This window comes from Lathamus discolor, chromosome 2, assembly GCF_037157495.1.
Source record: "Lathamus discolor isolate bLatDis1 chromosome 2, bLatDis1.hap1, whole genome shotgun sequence".
NCBI lineage: Eukaryota > Metazoa > Chordata > Aves > Psittaciformes > Psittacidae > Lathamus > Lathamus discolor.
This window is the reverse complement of record NC_088885.1, coordinates 151,829,804-151,844,003: the sequence shown is the minus strand read 5'-3', so window position 1 is coordinate 151,844,003 and position 14,200 is coordinate 151,829,804. Positions and strand designations below refer to the sequence as shown.

General features: G+C 37.5%; 1 protein-coding gene across 6 annotated transcripts in view; it reads right to left on the bottom strand.

The window, feature by feature from the left end:
- Positions 1-3,674: 3,674 nt before the first annotated feature.
- EFR3A (EFR3 homolog A) overlaps positions 3,675-14,200 on the bottom strand; it is a 77,461-nt gene continuing 66,935 nt past the window's right edge. For 5 of the 6 annotated variants that reach the window (XM_065668962.1, XM_065668966.1, XM_065668964.1 and 2 more), the window contains 6 exons: positions 13,556-13,683; positions 9,964-10,052; positions 8,592-8,640; positions 7,413-7,516; positions 6,755-6,804; positions 3,675-5,563 (listed from right to left, as the gene is read on the bottom strand). In XM_065668962.1, the coding sequence (XP_065525034.1) occupies positions 5,458-5,563; positions 6,755-6,804; positions 7,413-7,516; positions 8,592-8,640; positions 9,964-10,052; positions 13,556-13,683 (526 nt within the window). In that variant the 3' untranslated portion in view covers positions 3,675-5,457. The remainder of the gene's footprint in view (positions 5,564-6,754; positions 6,805-7,412; positions 7,517-8,591; positions 8,641-9,963; positions 10,053-13,555; positions 13,684-14,200) is intronic. The other variant, XM_065668968.1, reaches the window with a different exon arrangement.

Below are 14,200 nucleotides of genomic sequence, written 5' to 3'. Positions count from 1 at the left end.
GGTTCTTAATTAAACCAATCTGCAACTACTCCAAGTCCTTTTGTAGATGTTCTTTACTGAGCTTAGCAGGAAACACTCAGAAGAAAATCCAAGGTAGTTAATAAGTTCCTTCTTCCCTTCCTGTCTAACTGCAATTTCAACCCACAGTTTCTGCTGGCCAATCAGGTCATGACAGTAGACAGCCCATTCTTTGCCCCAAAACTATGTACTATGCTTGGTTACTTCCAGTTTTGAGAGATTTCATTACGGTAAAGGGATTAAATTTAGAGGATCTGCTATCTGGGATCAACTAAAACTAATGCATTTCGAAGTATGTCATGTAAAGTTGGAATAATGCTTTCTGCTTTTTACTAAACCCAAGTTTGATTGCTTTTGTTTCCAAATTCACCACTCGTAAGATTCACCAGCTATCAGACAACAGCAGTATGAAAGGATATGTATGTCCTTTTACTTGATAAGGTGTTAATCTACACTATGCTTTGATCATAAAATATTGTCACAAGAAATTAAATTACTGGAACTTGGCTAATAATAACAAAGCTAAACAACAAATAAACCCAGCTAGGGTCAAACTCACCAGCAACCTTGTTACTTTGACAAGAAAGATGCACACAAAAGTAGAATCTTTCTGTGTCTTTCTCATTAGATTTCAGTTGCATAGCACACACAGTGCAAACACACCACTTAAATCCAGGGGACCTGTCCAAAAGGACAGATAACATTTTATTCAGTGTGATTTTCATTTTTTCTCTGAGCATACATTTGCAAAATCAAACCCATAGTAATAAGGTACTTCCTCTGTAAACACACGCAACTGAAAAAGTGAAGGTTTGAATTCTTGATCAAAAGCAATCACGTCCTTTTAACTTGGTTGACCATTTATCTGTTGACCTACCATAACTGACTTTGTGCTGTGTTTGCGACACTTGTGAGATCTTTTAAGTTATATTGGTGATTACCATTCTTTCATACAGCTGAATCATACTGGTGTTTCTTTGTCTTATACTCTTCAGCTCCATCTGTGGTCCCTAGGACCATACCTCCCTCCCTAAGGAGCAGCAACAGCACCTCACCCTCAGCAATAGCCTTTCCTGTGCTGAGCACCAAGAGAAACAAAGCCTGACATCCCTCCCAACCACCTCTGAATTCAGGGTTTGAGTTCAGATCTGCATTATGTCCCAGCTTAACTTCCCAGGCATCTTAGACATTAGAACCAGAAATAAACAAGGTCATTTAACTTCCCACTTATGGTGTGTTCGGACGTTAACCACAACATAAGGTGTTACCTGAGACACTTGGATTCCAAGTTGTACGATTCTGAGCCTCCAAACCTACAGTAGGATAAAAAAGGTTAACACTGATGTCAAACTTTGCCTGTCTTATGTACTGTTCTTCATAAGTTTGACTGTTAAGGAGTCAGGTTTGTGTGATCCTGAACATTCAGAAGCAAATTTAATAATTGATTTGAGGATCAAGTCATACCTGTCTCTCTTGGAATTAGGAAGGTCTCTAAGAATTCTCACACTTAATGCTTCAGTTTGCTTAACAAAGGCATACTTTTTACTTGGTACTATTAACTTGGGGAGGTGGGAAGCAAAATAATAATACTTACAAAATATTTTTATTAAAAATATTCCAAACTTCCCTCACTTTTTAAACCTGCTCTTAGAATAAAAAAATTACATAGAGTGTAACTGAAGCTCTCAGTCAGCTGCTGAGGGGAGCTGTACCAGCACAGCAGATCTTGGTGTGCAGGGGAGTCTCCTGAGTCTGGGAAATGCTGCAGAATTGGAGCAGTCAGCTTACATGACAGATGCTGTAAAGGCCTGTGCGTTGCAAGTACTTACAAGAAGCAGCCTGAGGAGCAGTAGTGACCAGGGGTGCTAGCAACAGAGCATCTGTGCATCAGTGTGTGCAGGAAGGGCATGCTCCCCTGTCAACTCAAAAGGTGAGTTCAGTTTGTAGTCTTCACCTCCCAGAATGAGGTTAGCTGCGGTATCCACCCTGCAGACAGCTGTCTTTTTGACATGTGAGTGTTGTGTAGGTGTCATGCGAGCTACAGAAGGTCCCAATTTCCTCAAAATAGAAATAAAGAATTGTTCTTCCCCCTTCTCCCAGGGTGCACTATTAAAATAAATAATAAACATTCCGATAAATGGGTGCTCCCAGAAGAAGTGAGTAACAAACATCAGTATAATACTCAGCCTCATTAGATGGCACCACTGTTTGAAGAAAGCTCCCTGTGGGTGAACTGCATGCAGATCTTCACACACACTGACAACCTTCTTCCTTCGAACTGATAATACAAAGTCAATATGTTTTCTAACCAGGGAGGAAGGCCTGAAAAGCACAGCTTATCTTCTTGAAGCTTATTTGCTACTAGAAAATAATGTTTGTATTGTTCCTCTCTCAGATTTTGGTGGCCTTAGCAATGTTTTAATCATAAATAAAAGTAGTTTAACAAAGCTGCAATGCTATAACATTTGCAAGGACAAAAAAAGGTATGCAAAATGAGGCCTATTTTAAATGCTAAAAAATGTCGGTGACATTTTAATTGTGAGCAATAAAAATTAACTGACACCTTAGAAAAGACTGATTTTAAATTTGGGTTTTATTGCTTAAATATAGATTGCACAGTGTGTTCTTACATTGATTGAAACTGGATCATAACATACAGTACAGAAAATACGACCATCAGAACAACAGACAAATTAGCCCTAGTCTTGATTTGGGACAATCAATTAATTTAATCTTTTGAAATCAACAAGGATTTAAATTTACTTTAAAATGACCCACTATCATAATCTATAATTTTTCAAAATGACATAATGGGAAGAACCCAAAGCAAAAGCTGGAACACATTTAAACAGCTGGATTTATAACCACTGGGACAGTATTCGGTGTGTTGCAGATAACACAGGGCCAGTATGCACATGGAGCTTTTAAGTTCCTCAACTTGCCTCAAGAACATAAAACAGACCCTTTAAAAAAAGCAGCTTTATACTGTACAACAGCATTCTTAATTCATTTGGTTTCATTCACTGACTACACATAACAACAGCTACTGAACCAATACATTTTACAGTCACTCCCATCTCCCAGCTGTCTACAAAGGCCAGAGTGAACAAATTCTCAACTTACAGACTCCCTGAATTTCCAGAAAGGAAGAAATTAATTATCCTGTGAACACACACGGCGTTACAAGCTCTTCATTCCCTGCACAATACCTGCATAACACCTGCATTTCCCAAACAAACCTCATTTGAACATTGAAAACATGGAACCTTACCATTATTAGCACAAATGAAAAATACTTCATAAACAGAAAATGAAATGCTGAATCTAGTTATTTTCACATGCAGCATTCATGCAACAGAATTCAACCGCAGAAACAATCCTGTATTTACAGCACAGTCTCCATACTGCAAGAGTGCAAACAGAAGTACATTCTTTATTTCTTAGACTCCGTATTTCATTTTTGTACAAAAGTGCAGTGTTATTCTCAGAAAATGACAGAGTGGACAAGTGGTTTACATTGTATCCCTAGATTTACTATTTAAAAAATTACACTCTTTATATAGGCCACAAAACTATTACGTCTTACCTTAAAAACCCCCCAAAAAGTGAAAACTAAAAGCTAGAGTCCTATTTATGTGTAGACTGTGGTCTGATCAGGCTGAAACGCTGCAGCAGTAAAAATCACAACGGAATGCTGTAGATAAGGGGCTGTTTCGTCATCCACTAACAGCTGTGATTGCACTGTTAAACTGAAAAGAAGGTCTCAATTACCTTTTGAGTTTTGTGAATGCTTTCTGAAAGTCTCAGTATGTTATCTCATAGGTTTAAGTAGCTGATATTTCTCTGATATTATGTCGCATCAGGCTTTTGAAAGCAGCCCAGTGGAATACTGTACTACAGTAATAAAAACCTTAAAATCCTTTTTACAGTGGGCTTGCAACTGCTCAGCCAGCACAATAGCTGGCAGAGAACCATTCAGATCATGGACTAATTTAGGGTGGGACTTGTGAAGGTCAACTAAACCAAGCTCCTGCTCAAAGCTGGATGAACTGAAGTTAGTTGACTTTGTACGTGGCCTGATTGTTGTTTATCCTAAGTGCCTTACACTGATTATAGATATTGAGAACTTTCACTGATGTTTGTACTGCTTCAGACAGATTCAGACAGATTAAGGGACTTCAAATTTACTATTCATGCCATCAGTGAACATTGTTTTTTCTTTTTGCCTACAGAATTTGGCGAGTCATAAAGACAGCTTTGAAAATGATGCAAAATTCAGTGGTCTCCTATATCTATTTACTATATATATATTCCTTTCTTTACATTTGAATAGTATACTCAGATACATAAACCTATGAAAGTTACCATATTTTCTTTATTTCTAAAAAGGTTTGAGAAATGGAACAAAAACGAACACAGAAATGCATCTCTAAAAATGCTTTTGCTTGAAAACACGTAATAAATTCCTGGTCTTTAAACTGTTTCATCCAGTTTTCTTTCAATTTCTAAAATATCATTACAAAGCTGTAATAAACTACAGAGAATAGAATACCTCGTAGAATATATTTGTAATTTCTGTATTTATGATTTAAAATGCCCTCAGTTTATTTTTTGCTACACTAAATATATCTCTCCTGTATTTATACCAAAGCAGACAGTAAAATACTACTGCATTTTCAAAAGTACAGTCTGTAAACCATACACCTTAAGACATTAAAAGTATTGCACAGTTCAGTGCTTCAAGAGGAGACTTCTCATCTCTTATGCAAAGCAGTTAAATTTTAACAAGAAATGCAGGACATACACTGGGCATATGTATCTAAAATGCATTATTACGTGATGCATCAAAACAATTTACTTAATAAGTGTCCATTAATTCATTTACTGTACTTGAAAACATGTAAGGTATTGGGTTTTTTTCATATATTCCAAAAAGAAGTTGGCTACCTATGACAGCATGAACAAAGGGAGCTAAGGTTGTGCTCCACTGGTTACATTTAATAAGATGAAGCAAGCCAAAAGCATTCCTGTTAAGATATATAATTGAGGTGAAGAGGATTAAAAAACAAGAACCAACCACCAACAACAAAAAAGCAAAAGGCTTTAACAGGATTTTCAGTTACAGTGCCTGAAATTAAAGGAATTTACAGAAATAAAAATTCTTAGAGTAACTGAAATATTCACCTGTATAGCAAGACAAGTTTTAAACCTGACTTTTACATGTACTCAAACATGACAATGAAGAAACATGATATATGAAAAACCTAACTTCAAATATATTACAGAAGAAAACAAGACAGTCTCATAAGTTTGGCTAGAGTAATCCTTATTTGGCTCATGTCCATCATTAGAGGAAATAAACAATAAAATTTGAAAACTCATCTTGTTCTTTCTATTGTATTCTACTCTAAATAATGTCCAGCAGACTTCAGAAGACACTTAATACACACAAAGATCTGGAAACTTCATCTCGTAGACTGGAACAGACTGGTAATGAGCATGTCCAGCAGTAATGGTCATCGTTCCTGAGGGGCTGGGTGGAGGGCTGTATGAGAAGCAATATATGTAATTATAGTAATTGTTTTAAGTTTATAAACCAATAGCTGAGAAACAAAAAGTAAACCACACCATCCCCTCTCTACCCCCCAACCATCAGTATTTTATCCTATTTCTGAAATTCTAAGGAAATGATCATGCCTTGGGTTGTTTGGGGTTTTTTTGGTATTCTGGTCTAGATAATCAATTTCACAACTATGGAAATGCATTTGATTACTAAACACATCCTGTTTATCCTGCATAATGGATGTGCAAAACACTATAATACTGTCATGTACTATTTTGGGTGTTCAATATCTAACTACTTTCTCAAGCATATAGCAATGGGAAAACAACATCATTCTTCAATACTACTGATATACATAGAAATATAAGTATACTATGACATGGTTTCTGGATATTGTCCACTATATCAAAGATGGAAATAATAACAAGAAAAATCAAAGTGACTGTTTTAGATGAAGTCTACTCTTTCAGTGTACTGGTTCTGGCTGGGATGGGGTTTATTTTCTTCACAGATTGGGGCTCTGTTTTGGATTTGTGCTGGAAACAGTGTTGATATCATAGGGGTGTTTTAGTTACTGCTTAGCAGCACTTACACAGAGCCAAGGCTTTTTCTGCTCCTCACACCATCGCACCAGTGAGTAGGCTGTGGGTGCACAAGGAGCTGGGAGAGGACATAGCCAGGACAGCTGACACCAACTGACCCAAGGGATATTCCACACCATATGGTGTCATGCTCAGCAACAAGGAAGAAGTAGGAAGTGGGGGATGTTTGGAGTTATGGCCATTTGTCTTCCCAAGTCACCATCATGCATGACGGAGCCCAGCTTTCCTGGAGGTGGCTAAACACCTGCCAGCTGATGGCAAGTTGTGACTGAATTTTTTATTTTGCTTTTGCTGGTGTGGGGGGCTTTTGCTTTACGTATTAAACTGTTCTTATCTGAACTAATGGGTTCTCTCACTTTTATCGCTTCCACATTCCACTGACAGGGAGTAAGCCAGTGGCTGTGTGGAGCAGAAATGGCTATCAGGGTTAAACCACAACATTCAGGCAGATAATACTTGCCTTAACTATTACATATGTTTAAGAACACTGTGATATGACCATCTGAAAGGAGTCACAACTGCTTTATAACTCATTTTTCATCCATCACATTCTTCATGCATAAAGTCTTACCGAATGGTGAGTTCCAGTATCTGTGCAAGCCTATCATGAAGCAAGTTTGCCTAGGAAAGGAATTAAAATTGAATTGTTAACTACTATATATTGAACTGAGTTAAAATGAATGTGTCAGGTCATACTCAGTGAGTGTGTGCCACATCACCACATGGCAAATCTAAGGCAACATTTCTTGTCTGAATTTCTTTTCTCACTGCTGCAAGGCTTCTAAGCCCTCAAGAGGCTGAGTAAGCCTGTCTTGAAGTGCAAGGAATTACATGGTAAATTTTGCTATTACAGCTAGCAGTTTAACAAACCCGAAATACATTTAGTTATTCAAAATATATAACGGGATAAAAAGTGCTCCAGTTGTCCCAGGATGAAATACGAACAAACTGGGAATCTAGATTTCAAAGATAGCAAGGAAAACACTAAGACGAAGAGGGTATGAGTTTTCCTTTCCAAAAGTTCTAGGAACACTCAAAAGCATGCTTTAAATAACTGGAATCTCCCAACATTGATAACAGTGGAGATTATAACTAAAGACAAAGAACCGAACTTCTTTAGGAGTAACTGCAGCAGTGACATGGGAACATAAATCACCTTTCACCAGCACATCCCCATTAATGCTTACACTGGTATCTTCAATGATGTACAACATTTATCAGAAACTCACTTTGGTCTCACACTGTGCTGCAATTTCTTCAAATGGTGCTTTCTGGAACTTTTCAATCACAAGGCGCCTTTTTTCTTTTTCCTGTTCTTCAAGCCCATTGTTATCTTAAAATAATGAAATTAAAAATAAAGACATAAGCAACCTTTGCTTATCAAGTGTAAGTGATGTAGGCCTTCAAATGTGTGATGCAAAAGCAAACGAGCACTATATTTGAAGTGACACAGCCATACTCACGCGAGCTGTCGTCTGCCATTGCTTCTAAAGCAAAAATGCAGCTACGGTTTCAGGGTGCTGGTTTGAGGCCTCCTGTTTGCCCCCTTCTCACTTTGTGCTTTAATTAGTGGTACATCCAGGCTTCCTTTTGCTTTATTATTTGGACTCAAGACTGCACTTGTCACTCAATACACGCAAGTTCAGCCTCAAGCAAAAAGAAGGGAGCATCCTCCCTCCCAGTACCATGCAGAATGGTGGGCAGAATCTTCTACCAGGATCTGGGACAAGAAAGTTCAACCTCCATAGGCTGAGTAAACCTACAGCCAGCTGGAACTTTCCAGCATGTAATGAATTTAATTACCTCAGTGATGGGGAAACAGACTGATTTTTTGTTTCAGTGTATGTGTCTACTGCTTAAAATACCAATGCCTAATCAGTATTTTGGTGGACTGGACAGTATTAATCAGTAATTACTTATAGCAATATTAAACAAGGAAACCGGATAATTCTAAGTTCTGGTACCTGGGTAATTTGTCAGAAAACTGCTCTTTTAAGAAAACTGAGTGTTTTTGAAGGCCACAGTGTGTACCTTGCAATCTATTATCTGCACACATTGAATAATAATATGCAAAAGATATTTAAGTTGCTTTATAAATAATCACTGAATGGAACTTGAAAATCTCATGTTATTTATAGCTTGGTCTCTAAGGGCAAATTTAACAGATGATAGGCATTTCCAGATGCTTTTCATTCAGTCAACTTAGCTTCAGAAACTGAATTAACTAAAAATATCAAGATGTCATTTCAGAAACTTAGAAATAAATAACCAAAGTTTTAAATACATTTAGAGCTGATGAAAAACAAATGTAATGTTTTAATTATGTTATTCTGGCCACACCATTTTCTCTAGCAAATCCATAGTAATCTACAACTATGCTGGATAAATACAATTGTATTAAATCTTACCAATTGCTTTCTTCAAAGCCTCAAAGGTGATTTCTTCAGTATTATCATTCTAAACACAAAGAAACAAAAGCCTTTAAAACTCACATATTATATATAAGATACTAAAAAGTAAGGAATTTGATAAATACAGAAGTTTCTAATAGCTTTATTTGGAGTTTCTGTGAGAGATCACTACTGCAAACTCTTAAGCCACTGCAACTAGTGAGGAAATGTTTATCAAATGAGATCAAGGAAAATTTTCCAAGTTCTAGGCAAGATGCTCTATGGCAACAATACTTTGGAAAAAGACCTGAATTTCGGCAGGAATATACTGTGGCGTTTCTATATTGTTAAGCCTCAGTACTGGTTCTCAGACAGCTGCTGCAAATAACAGCAACTGCTTCCTGAGACTAGTTGGGTTACCAGCAATGTGATCCTAAAATAACAGATAGTAGTGGAGGGTAGAGGGGAAAACAGTTATTGCTTTTTGCTTCATTTTACAATAACTATATTTCATTTTTAACTAGTGTTCAGCTTGACACCGACCACACACTCAGTTTCATGTCCCCAGCTAGTCTGTGCTTGAAGATGCTAACAGCAGGATTCATTTGCAGGTACAAACACCTAAATTTCAACAGCTAATCTCCATCACAGTCAGCAGAAATCTGGTTAATAATACTCAGCAGGACCTTGAAAAAGATCCAGTAGAAATAGAAACAGAAATAGAAATGTATTTTAAGAGATACTTCAAATGAAGTGTCAAAAGATGGAGAATAATTTTAATTATAATGCAGTCTTCCTAAGGGATAATTAGCATCAGCTCCTGTACATTACATACAGACTTTTTGTTGCTGCCTTATCCTCTCCATGATTTTAAAGCTCTGCATGCTAAACTCTTCTGGAAGGGAAAAGGCAGTAACGTAACGTCATAGCGTATGCAGTCTGCCTAGTCTTTACCTGCCACTCCCAAAGACAGCAGGTCTCCCACTAGTCATGTATCTTTTAGCCCCATGTTGATGAACATGACCCTCAGAGACTTCAAATGACGCAGGGATACAGATGCAGGAATTTATCTGATCCCTCAAAATGCAAAGAAAATGTTTTAGAATATTTACTTATAAAATATGAGTTGATCAGCCTGTGGAGGGATTGTTACCCTGTATTCTGCAGTACTATCTGTAAGAACTATGGTGACAAAATATACTGCATTGTTATACAGAAAGATCAGTAGCAGAGTCTTTGACAACACATTTCTACACACAAAGGAGTTAAAAACATCAAAACCCCAAAGCATTTAACACTGCTAAAACAATGAGATATTAGACTTTCTGGGGAAATTTAATTTGCATTCCCTATAAAGATGCTGCTTTAAAACATTCTATGATTTTCATACCTTATCCTCCGTGTTGTTGCCAGGCAGAATATCCACTTGTATAGACACTGTGTCCACAATGCTCTTCCTCCTGGAGAGTCTGTCTTCATCTAGAAGAAAAACAATTTACCTCACTTTCTGTATAGCAGTTGAAACACCAAACTTCTACACATCAGATGCAGTTTTGTTTCTATATGCCTATTTAATCCAAGATCATCTATTTTTTCATTTGGACTGTTGTGAAAAGCAAGCTGTTACTGCTCTAAATTATTAAATATGAAGGAAAATATCCTTTTTATTCTTTCCCCTTCCATCCCAGATTTTGCCAACTTTCCCTTGAAAGCTCAGAATTTTTTAAACATAAGATTTGATTCCAATACATAATAAATAACATAGCACATGGCGATATGTTTCTGCAGAGTAATTTATAAAAGCCTGAACTTATTTTTTTTGTGAAATTGAAATATTAAGGTCTTAATTTGCAGGTATTCTAAAGCAGAAAAGGGCTCTTTGGAAGATGACTCCCTGACAGAATAAATAAAGACTTCTGAATGGAAATGAACAACAATCCTTCCTTATTCTTGTTGCTACAAGCACCATATTCAGCAAGCCTAAAAAAAAAAATCTACTCGGTGAAAAAAATTCTATTTCTAACTTCCTACAAACATTTTAGCAAGTCCAGCTGGCCTAAAAAGTTGTCAGAATGTGACCAACTGTGCTGATAATAAAAGCAGCATAGTAATTTCATTACTGCATAAGCAGATTATGATCAAATGATCCATCAGTTGATGGATTTTCCTTTTGTGACTGCATTCCTGAGACAACAATATTTTCTTATTTTTGACATTTAATGTATTAATATCATACTTAAAATTAACATCATATTTTATAATATTTAAAAACCCAGTAAAAGTAAAGTAAAAGTAAGTAAAAACAGTAAGTTTACAGTTGTGTCATGAGGATCCTCTGACAAATGGAGACTTGAATGACCTTCATGTATCGCATTTACAAAACCTTGAATTGCAACATCACATTTTACATTTTAACCAAGATCGAGCCATTTGGACCTGGCCATTATTATTTGCTGCACTGCACATAGTTAGAAGGGCCTGCAGGCACTTAACACTAAGATAAAGAGAATGACTGTAAAACTCCTCCACCACAAGGCAATTTATGCTGGCTCTTCCACAACCTTTGCTTAAACCACTTCTAGCAAAGTGCTTTTGCAGTGCAAATATTGAGCATGAACAAACAGAATTCATTCCAGCAGAACTGAACATACTCAGCATTTAAAAATCAAGATATATCTTTCAGAAGCCATATAAATGAAAGTTATTTTAAGAACAAGAAGCAGTAAAGAACAAGACTAGTGAAAAACACCTGAATTGTAGTTACCCTGGCCAGTTTCTCAGAGACCCTGAGCATTTGAAGTGGCATTTGGAAGGATTTGCTTAATATTTAATCCCTGATGGCTCACTGGTACACGAACAAATACATGTAGCATCTGAGGAAAGCCCCACAGCCCTCAGCAGTAAACACAAAACAAAACTACATCTTTGCTGCCATCTTGCTGCTTTCTATATAATTGACATTTGAGCACTGGAAGATGCACGTCTGCAACTTCTCTGTATGCCTCACTATACTTGCCTAATTAAAATGTCCATTTGTCTCTAATTTTAAGAAATAAAGTATGTGAAAAATTGTGAAAATGGCATTTTCTTCTGTTAAATGACATGAAGATCATCTCCACACACATGAAGGAGCCTAGGGTCATGAGGGGGGTGATGGTGGAGCCCTGATACCCACTGTCCCAACCCCTGAAAGAGCTGTCCCAGGATCTGTGGTCCCATGGTCTGGGGTGGCACTCACTCCATGGCGCAATGGGAGCAGCAATCTGGGTTACTTTATTGACTGAGCAGTGATGGGTATGGACACAGTGTGAGATGCAGGGCACAGCATCTTGGAATTGCACAAAGCTTAGTATGGGATGCTCAGGGGAGGAAGCAACGGTGGGGAAAAGGACGGTTTAGATGATTTGAGGAGGAGCAAGCAAGAAAAATGGATAAGGGGGTAAAGGCATCAGTCCCAAGTAAACTTCTTACTGAACAGTACATGCATCTGGCCATGCCCTGAGCCTTTATCCTGAACAGTGAGCAGGATAAATTACTGTTCTACAAACAGCTGAGAGCTTCTACCAACTTTCTACCAAGTTCTTGTCAAAGAGGTAATCAGTACTATCATCAAAATGATACCTACAGCCCTAATACCCTCTCAGGAAAAGAAAATAGGAAGCTACCATATTGCAGAGTTCCAAACATAGTAAACAGAAAAGCAAAACTTGCAGCAGCTCACATTGCTCCATGTGTATCGAGAGAAAAAAAAAAGCAGAAGGAAATGCTAAGTACACCAAGTACAGCACAATTTCTGGGCTAAAGGTCTAAAGGCCTTCTAAAAGCATATTGGATTTGACTGTGCACATCCTATACAGACACACCACTGCTAGCAGGAGGGCAGGCTGGCCTACAACTCATTTTTACCTTTTGACTTGTACCTGTGTTTATGAGGCTTTTTGCCTGATGGAAATAGAGCAAAATTTAATATATATATATATATATATATATATATATACACACATATATGTATAGACAAAAAATTGTTAAATATACATTTCAATTATCAGCTTCCCACACCCCCAAATAAGGAAAAGAACATGGTACAATACTTCATACCGGTATGTCTTACAGTGTATTACAAGAGCAACCAGTTATGTACAAGCACAAACTATTCATGGTTAATAAAATATTCTTCAAACAATGTGAAGTTTCTTTTTCAGTGAATTGTTCAACTGGCCGCTGGAAATCCATTAAAAGCCCAGCCACACAATGTAACACACAGCTAGTCATTCACACGCTGTCACAGAACAGTTTAGATTGGAAAGGACCTTACAATCAACTAGTTCCAACCCCCTGCCATAGGCAAGGACACCTTCAACCAAGATCAGGGTGCTCAAAGCCCTGTCCTGGGTAGCAAGAACTCCCACAAACCTTCCCCAGGCACATTTGTATTTTCATTAGATACCTAAGCTAGCATAGGTATCTAATGGAGGAAAACACAACATTCTTGATTAAATCAACATGTGCTCGCTGAGAATTTGACTAAGGCAAATAAGCCAGCATAAGGCCATATAGCATAAGGATCTAGTATGTTCCATCCAGTGTTGACATAAAAAGGGTAAAGAACAAAGTTGTACAATCCTTCCTCACCTGCTAACTCAAGTTAATACAGAAAACCAGTAACAATCACTACCTGCTTCTTAGGTATTCTTTTAACAGAAAAGACTTTACAGAAAAGAGTCAAAGTGCATTCAAGAGCTTCCTACCGGACCTCCTGAATTTAAGGAAAAAGGAATAAATCTTAAAAGGTCAGAAAGATGAAACTTCTCAGCAATAACAGAGCAGCTAATGAGAAAAAAGAACATCTTGAGAAAACAGAATTATGCTATGATTAAGTTTTGTTGCCAAGCAGTCACATTACACTTCATATTCACACAACACATTAAGAAAGCATTCTTAATTACAGGTACTCAGTAGTTTTACCACTAATTGCTACTTACCTGTCACCTGAGGTACATATGGGACTGACAGTCTTTCCACACTGTATCCACTGCCTCCTAATGATTCTGCGATCTTGTTTGTGAGGAAAAATAGATCTTTTTCATGCTTCTCTAAGGATTTTGGAAGACTGTCAAAATATGTATTTGAAGTTAATTATTTACCGGTAGAGATTTTGTTCATTAAGTAAAGCATTTTTCCAGTGTCTGCAAGCAACTGAAAAAGGTCAATGGTAATGATTAGATGGAAATAAAAACTTGCTCATCTTCCTAGGAATGAATACTGAATACCTCTGCGATATTTTCAATTACCTTAACACTTTGTGGTTATCTGAAATATGTTCCTCACTTATCCCGCTACGTCTTGAAAGAGTATTGTTTCTGTTAAATACCAGAAACTGCAGAGCAGTAGTATTTTCCATTTGCCAGCAGAGTGCAGCAAAAAAGGCTAAGGGTATCTAGGCTACATTAGGAGGAGTGCTGCCAGCAGATTGAGGGAGGAGATCCTTCCTCTCAACTCAGCACTGGTAAGGCCACACCTGGAGTATTGCATCAGGTGCTGGGCTCCCCAGGACAGGAGAAATTACTTACTTTAGAGAGTCCAACAAAGGGCCACTAAGGTGGATTAAGGGACTGGGTCATCTCTCC